The 13,074-nt window shown below is 31.0% G+C and overlaps 1 protein-coding gene across 1 annotated transcript in view; it reads right to left on the reverse strand.

Annotated features, from left to right (window-relative positions):
• LOC126773328 (furin-like protease 2) overlaps nucleotides 1-12,631 on the reverse strand; it is a 70,641-nt gene extending 58,010 nt beyond the window's left edge. Inside the window, exon 1 of the mRNA XM_050494173.1 lies at nucleotides 12,374-12,631. Within this exon, the coding sequence (XP_050350130.1) occupies nucleotides 12,374-12,514 (141 nt within the window). The 5' untranslated portion in view covers nucleotides 12,515-12,631. The remainder of the gene's footprint in view (nucleotides 1-12,373) is intronic.
• Nucleotides 12,632-13,074: the final 443 nt, after the last annotated feature.

Genomic DNA, 13,074 nt, shown 5'->3' on the forward strand with positions numbered 1-13,074 from the left:
ACATTGTCTGAAATTTAGCTAATAAATATTCTGTTTTATTTGTTAACTTCTATATTTTTTATTTTTTTTGCGAATATTGTAATTTCAAATGTGATTTTGTTTATTTGTAACGCTTTTACGTCTTAACTTTTACTGGTGGTAGAGCTTTGTGCAAGGTCGTCTGGGTAGGTAAGACCCACTCATCAGATATTCTAGCGCAAAACAGCAGTACTTGATATTGTTGTGTTCCGGTTTGAAGGGTGAGCGAGACAGTGTAATTACAGGCACGAGGGTTCTAGCGCAAAACAGCAGTACTTGATATTGTTGTGTTCCGGTTTGAAGGGTGAGTGAGCCAGTGTAATTACAGGCACAAGGGACATAACATCTTAGTTCCCAAGATTGGTGGCGCATTGGTGATGTAAGCGATGGTTAACATTTCTTACAATGCCAATGTCTAAGGGCGTTGGTGACCACTCACCATCAGGTGGCCCTTATGCTCGTCCGCCTTCCTATTCTATAAAAAAAAACTTCTCAACCGATCATAATAAAATTTAGCATACACGTTGTAAAGAGTACAGAACAGGACATAAGGTATCGAACACCGCACTCACACGCAGGCGAAGCTGTGGGCGAAAGCTGTATTATAAACCAAAGTAATTATGTTTGCTTTGAACATTCGAACTATAAGAGCATTACCCATTTCTCGAATTGATGATACAACAATAGAATCAATGTCGTTACATCCCTTGTAAGTTAACAAAACATTCCAAAGCTGTTTGTTGCTTAACCAATAAGAGTTGCTTTGGGCAACCAACAGAATGCTTTGGGCAACATGTTAAACTATTTTATTCGTATGTATAGTATTCGATTCTAAATTAAAACTGATATTTTTTAATATTTATATTTAACTGGTGGTAGAGCTTTATGCAAGCTCGGTTGGGTAGGTACCACCCACTCATCAGATATTCTGCCACTAAGCAGCAATTCTTAGTATTGTTGCGTTCCGGATTGAAGGGTCAGTGAGCGAGTGTAACTACAGGCACAAGGGACATAACATCACAGTTCCCAAGGTAGAGGTGCAATGGCGGGATAAGGAATGGTTAGTTCTTACTTCGCCAATGTCTATGGGCAGTGGTGACCACTTACTATCAGGTGGTTCATTTGCTCGTCCGCCTTCCAATAACCTAAAAAAATGCAGTGCCATCTAATGAGGCCAAAGTGTATCGTTTAAATATCATCTCCGTGAAAAATACAATTCATTATATGTTCTGAATGTAAGTAATCTTGCACGAATAAAAATAACCACCACCGAGATCAAAATTAACTTCAAATCTGTGAAAAAGAAAGAAGCACCACTAAAAAGAGTATTACAAAAAAGTCACCAACAAAAGATTGGAATGCTTCCGCTGTTCCATTACCATGTTAAATATTCATGAAAATATTTATCAACCTTTGGTTCCGAGTAACACGGCACAAACACCGCCAAATATTTGTTATCCGGCTCTTAGAATGTTAAATAAAACGTAATCATTTAATTCGTGTTTGTGCAAATTATGAATGGTTAATTCGTCTGTTATATATACGTGTAAATATGTAATTACATAGCAAATGTGGATTAACTAGACAATGATAATATCAAAACAGTCATTAAACACAAATTGTCCCTTGATATTTTATTACTCCCATAGGGGTTAAATACGACATGACAGTTAAAATATCGTCTACAGTAACAGAACTCGAAGCTATACATGTTCTTTCACTACATGGAAGTGTAGGGACAAATTACCTATGACTTGATTGGAAAACTGAATAACTTATGAAATCTAATTGAAATGAAAATCGAAACTTTTTGATTAGATTAACAAAATATACTGTACACAGGATATTTCGTTTTGTATTCATTGTATAAGTTACAACAGTATCATATTAACTATAATAGTTATTATTAATAATGACACCAATCCAATTAATCCATTGTTAAATTATTATCACCATTGACGTCATTCAATGATGGACTAATATAGTAGGCGAAACGAAATATTTAATAGAATTAAAGAAAAACCTCTTTTCAAGGTTTTAAATAAATTAATCAACATCTATTATTTTTTTATCTGTTACGGTTTTGTCTTTGTTTTAATTGTATTACAAACTGCCTTGTTGGTTTAGTGGTTTGATGTAAGGCGGCTGATCCGGAGGTCTTGGGTTTCATTCCTAGGTCGGGCCAATAAAAAGTTATTGGGTTTTTCTATTATTACAAAACTATTTATATGAAAAAGTATCGTCACGTGACGCGCGGCAAATGACTGACAATATTGAAAGAATTTATAATTAAATAAAATTAATAAATAAATATGTAGTAATATATATATAAAAATACAGTTTTTTTAAATAAATATATGTTTTTTTTCAAGTCACTTCACAAACTGGCAAATAGGTATCTGGATGGTAAGTGATTATCACCGCCCATAGACATTGGCGCTGCAAGAAATATAAACTACATCTTACTGGTACTTTTCTTCACATTACTTTATCTAGGGCCGTAGACATAACCAACTCGTCATATTATATTCTACCCAAGCAACAATGTAAGTGGTGGTTAACATTTCTGTCAGAGCTGTCTATTGGCGGTGGTGAAAATGTGCCATCAAGTGACCTATTTGCCAGTCTGCTTCTCAATACGATAAAAAAAAACCAGACAGTTATATCATATTGTGCCGTATGCCGTTACGGTATAAAATACGTTCTTACCTCCAACGAGCGCCAATAGATGCTTCACATCAAAAGTTAGTGAAATATTACACACTTGGTACAAATTACGGAACGGTGTCGAGTGCAAAATAATGACGCAACTGCTGTGTATTGTAACTGTGTTATAGTTATATGTAGTAAGAGCTTCGGCACGCAAAGCATTTGAAACACACGACTTAATTGGCACCTTATTTTCTATACCAGGAATACGGGCGTACGTTAAATATACGATATCTATGCTTATATTATTAATGCAAAAGTAACTCTGTGCGTCTGGTAGCCTTTGACGGCTAAGCCACTGAACTTATTTTGATGAAATTTGTTATATTGGAAGGACTGTCATAGGCTTCTAATAATAGCCACTCTCTCCCTCTCCCCTTTCTTAAGCATAGGCGAAGCCGCGGGCGGAAACTAGTAAAATATAATATATAAAAAATTACTATCCGTATACGCTTTGACTATGTTTAAATTTTTATTTTTGTTTTTATAATTTACCAGGATTTATTATGTATTAGTATTAGTATTTATTATGTAAATTAAAATAAATCTAAATGAGAGTACTGTGTTTTTACGAATAAAAAAACTTAATAGTTCCAATTCTGGGCAATGGTCTGTTTTATTCTTATGAAGAATCCTTAACCACGCTGCTTTTATGCGGTTTGGTTTTGCGGACTGGCAAAAGTACCTGATGATAAGTGTTCACCAGCGACGTTGACTATGTAAGATATATTATAAATGCGTAATATTATAAAGTAAGTTTGTTTGTTTGTACCACTTTCACGTATTAACTACTTAACCGATCATGAAATTTCTTATACACGTTCACAGGAAAAGGACAAAAACCTAAGCAAACAGGGGCCCCCCCCGTAAGTAACACGCGAATGAAGCCGCGTTAATAAACAGTTGTTAATACCAAGAAAGCACTGAATACTTCTAACAATATGTTTATAATCACTAAGATGGCACACAGACTAATGATGGAAAAAAGTTCCATAGGCTTTAAACACTCTTAATTTATAAAATGTTAGCCATCTCTCACACCTTCTATGAGATGGGCTGACCATGTGCCTTGGCGGTTGAATAAAATGAAAAAAATGGCGGTTGAACAGTGTTATTGAATCGTCGGTACCTACACATAAAACGCTTCTGCATTAGCATTCTGGCTTACGTAAAGCACTATCACCTTTCTTTTATTTTCTATGAATTAAAAAAATATAATTTATTCAAAAAACGAACGAATGGGTTTTTTTCAACATTCACCAGATAGTCAACTCATATTTTCGGAATGAATATGAATGAACTTTTCGTTCAAAGAAAAAGTTGTAGAACAAAATCCACGATGCATCCGAGTTGGCAGTCAATTTGCGTAAAAACCGAGAACTTCGGAACTAGGCTATAATAACAAGTTTCTTATTACAAAAAAAAAATGGTATTCGTTTTCGTCTAAAAAGACTTGTTTAGTTTGAGAATGAATAATTCAGATAGAGGAACGGTACGGTTAGAATTACATTTAAGTGACTTGAAGTAACGCATTTAATGACTTTTAATTGAAAACTAACCACATTAGAGTTATGTAGTCGCAAAATTGTTATACATTTTTATCGGATACTTAAATGAAGTTAATATTTCATAATTATTATTTATTATAATATCAACACCAACAAGAAGTACACTAATAAATACAATTGAGTCTTTAAACGTGACGTTACACAAATCAAGTGTCTCCTAAATTTTAGGTGTTGCACAGTTTTAATTAAAATTATTATAATTATAAGTCAAAATCAAAGTTAAAAAAAAAATTATTCCCTATATTACTAGTATGTGACATACGTAATTACATAATTTCCAGCTAATATTTTTTAGTTAACAAATACAAACACAATATACGGTATAAGCTTATAGCACAATAGTGACAACATTATTAAATTTTGTTTTGTACATGCTCAAACGCTGTTACTTATTTAAACAGGTAAAAATCACACACCAGGTATATCCAATAGAGAACGTAACTACGAGTACATGTAAAAAGAAATCAATGAATCAACCTCTGCAAGGTTAAAAACGCGAACGAAATATAATACAAACATACAATGAATTGATCTATCTAATGAAATTCCATTTTTTTAAATTTATATATGTCGGTTGTGGTGTTGGTTTATTGTTTTCACTACAACATAATTTTAATGATAACTTTGTATAGTTTCGACTTAAAATAATAATAATATAATAATAATATCCTGGGAAAATTTTTCACACATGGCCATCCGATCCCAAATTAAGCTTGTACATAGCTTGTGCTATGGAAACCAGACAACTGATATGCTACATATACTACTTTTCTTTTGTAAATACATACTCATATAGATAATTACACCCAGACTCAGGACAAATGTTCATGCACACAAATGTCTGTCCTGGGTGGGAAACGAACCCTCTACCTTCGGCGTGAAAGGCAAGTATCTACCAACCACGCCAAACGGCTCGTCAAAAATCATATAAATATACAAATGAAATGAAATGAAAGATGATAGGAACAATGCTGGCAAATTTTTATGGATTAATTTCTTTATTTTTTGATTCATAAGCCCTCCTCCATCCAGACTTTCAATATTGGAAGCAATAAAAATTTATTATTTATAAATTTCCAAGTGCTACAATTGATAACGACGCAACTATACAATTTTGAATTAAATACGATATTTGGGCCGTTTGTTGGCTTCAGTATTTTCCGTTGTGGCTCCTACCCTTAGTATTCTCCCTGGCATGAAACTGTGGCCCCGTTTCAATATGTCAACGAATGTAACATTCAACATTTTTGTCTCGTTCTCAAGGTACTAGTGTCAATTTCTCATGTATTTTGCCATAATCACGATTAAATTAAGAAGGCTCAACAAAATATTGCCATCAATGGTGACAAGAGCCTTTTTATTACATCATTAAGTGAGCCAGCCATACAGAAAACCTACCTGAACTACTAGTACACGAAATAACATGTAAGCTGAAAAAATCGACCTCCTTTTTTAACACAGATATATTTAAAGACAAAGACCTTATTTAACTTAAAGCGTCCCATAATATTAGAGAGTATCGCATGCTAGTGACTGGAGTCCTTAATTTATGAAGAGTTGATGAAAAATAATCTTTAATATTTTTTTATCAATTAATTTAAAAGTTTTGTCATAAGTAGTTCAGAAAGTCAGTAATATTATGGAAGGTAAATATTTTATGGTAATATTATTAAATAACGTCAATGCTGCAATTTAATCAGAATTCGCTATAAACCTTAAACGAAAATGAGTGCATCATTAAATTGTAATCAAAATAAAAACCTCACTTTCATGGTTTAGTCAATATATTTGGTAACTTAGAACTTGCCATAAAATGATAAAAGAATCAGCCATAAAAATCACAACTATGTTGTGATTGGACCAACGAGTCGTGATCAACGAGGATTTTATCGATGGAAGAAGTTACAATGACTCAGTTCTCAACTTCATGGTAGTTAGGTAAGACATTTTATATAGTCGCTTCAGGAAACTATATCTTTGCCGGTCATGATATAATGCTGTCTAGTGTCTATAACTATGAAACGTTGCATGTTATCTGTAGAATTAGTCAGGCTTCTAGCCAAGTGATTCGGAAAGTACACGTTAGTTTAACCTCGTTTTAAACGACTTTTAATTTATTCCAAGACGGAGCGATCGTCATTTGTTTATTACTAGCTTTCGAAATGAGTTCTAAATAAATGGTAAAGCTATCTATTCTCGTAGTCTTTCGCATGCGTTTATTTAAATATCGTATTTCGTTCTAAAATGATAATATTCAAAAGACGCCTAAAATATAATATTTTAATCATTTTAGTGAATATTAAATGAAAATTGAAATGAAAATTGTGAAAATAAAATATGAAAATGAATTAAAGATTAACTTATGTCTTTATATACATCGTTTTTAATATATATAATGTATAAAACATATTAAAGCCATTATAATAACTATCTTAATTATTAGTTTAAATCTCTCAGTACTTACGAGGGACGAGGTGACCCAATGGATCATGAATCTTAACCAAATTGAGGGTTTAGAATCGGGACAGCACCACTAATTTCTAGGTCGCCGATGAAGGAAAACAGCGCGAGAAAACCACCAAAACTCATAATACATAATAAAATCTCTTTTAATATTCTCTTTAAAAGATAATACCTTTGTCCAGTTGTACAAATTTATATTAAAACAAAATAATACACTAAACATAAAATATATTTTAAGTGCTTAGCGCTCTGTTGAATTATAATAAAACAAATACCTTTACACTATAATTTTATTTGACGTAAAAGAGCGTGAGGCATATTTTTATGACTTTACTTAAGCGAAGTAAAAGATTTAAAATAACTAACATCAAGAACAAAATTTTTTTTTTGAATTAATGTTAAATTTAAATATTATGTTTCAGTTTTAGAAAACTATAGTATTTTTTTAACTACATTTTCACGTAGTCCGTCCGATTGTTTAGACAATATATATAGGAAGCCTTTGTCGGTTTTTTTTTTTAACAGAATACATTTCAAGACCCAAATATAGTGATATATACTTTAAGTTATAAGTAAGTACAATGTATTATCAGTTTTATAAGTTTATTGTTATTTCTTAGATAATCCTGTAGCATCCAGACATATGATACGGGAAGGCTATCTGTCATTCTCAAATATTCATCCCTCTGGGGGCGAGTTACAAATTGAGAGTAGTTTTCGAAGATCTCGATACGCAGCCAATAAATTTTGAACATCGACTTGAATTTGATAACAAAATACTGGTGATTTATTAGATCATAATTTTATATAAATTCAATTTTCATTTTGTATCATTTAACGGTAAGGTTTAAATTATAATATTCGACATTCGTTTGAGTAACTTTATCATTCTCTCGATACATATACATATATCTATTAACCTCTCCTAATATTACACGTATTATATGTCTGTTCGGTTTGTACACCTGACGCGTAGCAACGAATTAACGTGACATTGCTTAGAGCTAGTTAATGATTAGTTATGATAAAGTTAAATAACATTTAGATGCTTTTTTGTGATATGGTGTCTGCCTCGTAGATTTAGTGGCTATCATATAAGACCACAGATTCCAAGGGCCTTGGTTGAGACCCCAGGTCAGGTAATAACTTATTGGTTGTGATAAGCTGTCATTGATCCTGCTAATGGTAGAGTATTATGAATGCTTACTTGAGTAAGCCCTTATGCAACCCTATGAATAGGTATCGCCCATCACTCTAATGCAAACCGGCAATGCTTAGCATTGTTAGCTTACTCACAAGCCAGTGATTACAGACACAAGGGTCATAACATCTTATTTCCCAAGGTTTATGGCCTACGGAAGCTCTTACAGTGACAATATTTATGAGCGGTGATGACAACTTGCTATCGGGTGGCCCGTTTGATAGTCTTAGGGTTCAAGCTTGCTTCATAACACATAACATCAAAATAATAGAAACAGTTACGATTTCAGCAGAAATCGTAACAGATAAATCGATAGAGTTACTTTCGTATTTATAATATTAATATAGTATATATTATGAATTATGATAGTAAATTTTATTTTAAGTTAAATTTTAAAATGTCTAAATATCAAAAAATATGAGGGTACTTTAGAATCATTGCAATAAAATCAGTTTTTCTATCCGCACTTATTACATACATTCACAAACACATGCATACGATATCTGTGTACGCTTTTTATTTTATGTTATGTATTAGTATGCGTAAAAACTAGAATTACTAAGGCATTACTGTGTGCATCCTAATTTCCCGCAGGGATAACTGAACGTAGCTTAAACTAATGCGACTTTATTTCCTACCGTCGTACATTTATTTTTATTTTAGTAGCAGTATAAAATTAATATCGTATAAGTGGCTAGCTTAGATAAACTGTTTGGAATTGAAGAGATGCTTTAAATATGTTTTATTTATAAAACTAAAGTTTTAAAAAACGTTAAGTAATTAGTAACAGCGGAAGATTAGGAGTTTGCCACCAAGCTACTCCAAAGTAATACAAATGTGAAAAAAAAAATTCATCCAACATGTGCAGGCTTCCCCACGATGTTTTACTTTACCGCCGAGGACGAGATGAATTATAAGCACGATTTAGCACATAAAAATTCATTGCTTGCTCAGGTTTGAACCCACAATCTTTATTTAAAAAGTTATACTATAATCATAAAGTTCATAAATAACATACATAAGTAGATCCATTAATTTATTTTTAAAGGTAAACATAAATAACTAACGTTCAATTGCTCTTTTGGCCAAAAATCGCGTGATATATAAAATTTACTTAGACTATAATTACTAAAATTAATAATCTATAATGACTGTTATAAATGTATTTTATTATTTACTACGATGTCTGTGAAATACTTAACGTATCACATTCTAGCTAAAATAGCTTGAATGTGATACGTTACGTTAATAGGAAACGGCTCTGTTTAGGAATAGTTGTGTTGAAATAGAGGATCTGGGACCTCTATAAGGACTATTATATGGCTAAAATTAAGTTTGACAAAAAAATTGGCGCGAACCAATTCACGGCACTCAACTACTGCACTTTTATTGGACAAAGTTTAATGGTTAGTATGTTTTTTTCTATTCTAAATAAAATATAACAATTTAATTTATATTACAAGTTATTTGTTATTTTGTGCGCAAGCTCGCAAAGTCACTATAATAGTTTTACTTATTATTTGAACATTGCAACTGTTAATAATTAGCTGCAATAACGATTCTAAATATAAAACTTTTTTATGATAAAGGTAGGGCGGATAGGTGGGCCTAATGATAAGTGGTTACCAACGTCCATAGACATTAGCGCCGTTAGAAATATAACTTTCCTTACATCGCCAATGTGAACTTAGATGTCCCTCGTGCCTGTAATTACAACATAACACAACAGTATTACGTATTGCTGTTTGGCGGTAGAACATATGATGATGGTGATAGTGACCTTGTAATAGATAGAAATTCAGAGGAAATAGGCTTAGTGACAGTATTCTACATTTTCGTTACAGAACCCTATAAAGGCTCACAATGTCGTTCAATATCTGTCGAATTAAGATCAACCGTGTTCTTCTATGTAATGTCAACTGTCGAGATGAGGAAAAGAAATTGGTTCTGTTTTTGAAGTTGATTGCTACTTCATATACACACACAAACACACAACCTATATATAACCTTAAATGGAATACGAACAAAGTCAGATACTATAAGCGTTTGTTCGTAAGAGAAAACTAAAGTTCCTATTTTAAATCTGATAACAAAAGACAAGCTATAACATTTTTATTAAACAGATAGATATTATAGAAAAGTAGTCGAGTCATAATCAAACTTACAGTACTAAAATGTTGCTGGCACTTTAAGCAATTTTTAGATGATGTTGAATTATTTAAAATAAGAATAATATTCTAAGATTGAGAATCGTTAGTCACCTCTTAAATATATATATATATATATATATATATATATATATATATATATATATATATATATATATTATATATATATTATATATATATATATATATATTATATATATATTATATAAATATATATATATATTATATATATAATTTAATAATATATATATATATATTATTAAATTTGTGTATTTAACTGGAAAATTTTAAAGTAATTTACTGTAAATTACTTAAGAATTATAAAGCTTATAAATTATACTTGATCAGATAAGCTCTACAATGTTATTAAGGATATTATGAATTAAATTAATTCAGACGCGTTAATCCTTTTAATTTTTTTTTCAGAAATTTACACGATGAGTGAAACAAAATTCTAGTGAAGCGTACTATATACAATTTATTATGTTAGTTAAAACGCTCTCTTTGTAAATAAATATAATAATTTAAATGAAATAACAAATGTTACTGTATCAAATTTAGATGTAAAATGTTCAATTTTTTGATTTAGCTGTTACGTAAATTTTTGTGTAAGATATTCAAATTTTGTATTTATATAATATTCAAATATTTGGAAATATTTGAATATATTTCTTGTATGTTAGATTCAGTGCGTTACCATTGAAATTTTTGGAGTAAATTGAGATTAAGCTATTATGTATCTAGATCAATGTATTATATAAATAATAACAAATGTCATTTGTTTGTTTCTCGAGGCGTTTTTAAGTATCGAAAATAAAGTATTCTTCTTTTTAATTAGTAAAAAAACAATAGGTCGCGTAATCTATAGAATTATTTACTCGCCGTAATTATTATGTTACATCATTCCATCCATTTATCTATTAATGTTTGAGCGTTAGTTCAATACGAACAAATATACAGACTTTCGCCTTTTTTTAATATAAGCAACTTTTAAATTAACTGCCAGTATTTTCTTTTGGTTATTCTCGGTATAAACTACATTGCGAACTAGTTATAGCCTTAACTTTAATAATTTATCGCGTAACATGTCGATTTACGAGAATTTATAAGAAGCCTTCTTGGATAAGGTTTATTTTTAATTTTCACATCACTACGGTTTCAGAATTCTTTTAAGAGCAAATGACCGACTGACTTTTTTTGTTTTGTTTAGTTTTTTTATATCATAATCATCATCATCACCCTTTTCGCATCCACTGCTGGACATAGGTCTCTCCAATAGCACGCCACTGAGCTCGATTTTCAGCTCTTAATCTCCAGCCGCTGCCAACTTTGACCAAGTTTTTTTTATACACTTAACTAAATTATAAGCTTTGTATATAACAAAGATATTGTACAATTTCAGTGTAATGAATTTAAAAACAGTAATTCAGTATTTCATAAACTTGACACAGAGAAAGAATTTGTAATAAATATGAAAATTTCGTCTTTCCAAAGTCTTGACAAAAATGTTCCCGTAATTGTAATTTGCGCGATATTTTATTTGCACTGTAAAATATTGTTTAATCATTAAACGGTAAAATGCAATATTGATTTAATGCAATTATAAAATTTTTAATGATAAATATTTTATTTCAATTAATTTTTTTGATAATAATATTACATTATGAATACTGTCGTAAAAAAACGTCACAGTATTGAAAATGAAATACGAAGCCTGAAATCTTGAGATTATTTTCATGCGAATAATACTTTTCGGTTGCGACTTTTCAGTTGTTTTTTTTTATTTATCGTTAGTGATACGCGAAGCTACCATTGACTTGTAATGAAGTGTCATTTGAAAATCTAATATTTCTCAGCATAAATCTTTATAATAATACGCGAACAACGAAAGTTGTAGTACTATTATATAGTTTTACTATTTATTGTAAAAGGATAATAATTAAAATTCTATCACTGGTAAGGTCTGTCATAAATGTTCATATAATCTCAAAGACCAAATACGTTTTAATAAATAGCTCGTATCGTTTATTTTTTATAAACTACCGAATATTTCTTTCAAAGTGATAAAATAATAATTTCATGAAAGATGTTTAATTTTTACTAACTATTTTTATTATCCTAAGTATTTATTTCATTTTAATATTTGTTTGAAAATATAATACAATCGTATGTTTGTACATTAAAACACTACGCAAAACTTTGACAAATAACTTACATGACAAAAATATATTTTATCTAACGACTTACCTGCCCATGGTTGATAAAGCCGTGTCTGTGGGCCAGTTCATCTGCACGTCCATCTGGCACGAGCAGTGCAAACTGATCGTGGTACAGCGGCACACACAAGTCCAGCACTGTCAATAACACGACCAAGTAAATAGGTGGCATAACGCACGTCGCTCATTGCATTACCGCTTTTGAACTCTCATTTCGATCTTCATTACGTAATTATTATTTTTTTAATTTACACTCGCGTTATTTATTCCCGTGGCATTGATACGTCCAACCAGGGTTGTGTTCACGAGGAGACTGAATCCGCGTGACTGGTCGTCGTTCCTCTATTTAGTTGACGCATGCGCTATACTTCGCGCCCTTTCTTCAGCCCACTTGTGTATTGTATTTGGCATCAATTGACTCACATACTTAATTAGTTGGAGTACATATAATTGTCTATCTATTATTAGATCGAATTTCATTATGTAATTATTGAATATTTATATATAACGATATTCTTCGTTGTTTTGCAATTCAATTCAATGAATTAGTAATCTTATTGTCCCCAAAGGAAAATTTCCCAAAGGGTCATCATGAAAACGATTTTGAATATCACCATGTAATATAATTTTTGGTGATTACTACGGGGATCGTACATCATTATCGTATTATTACTTTAAGTTATACTAAAGCCTTAAGTATATACATAATCATATATGTATATATACAAATTG

This window comes from Nymphalis io, chromosome 14, assembly GCF_905147045.1.
Source record: "Nymphalis io chromosome 14, ilAglIoxx1.1, whole genome shotgun sequence".
In the NCBI taxonomy this organism is placed as follows: domain Eukaryota; kingdom Metazoa; phylum Arthropoda; class Insecta; order Lepidoptera; family Nymphalidae; genus Nymphalis; species Nymphalis io.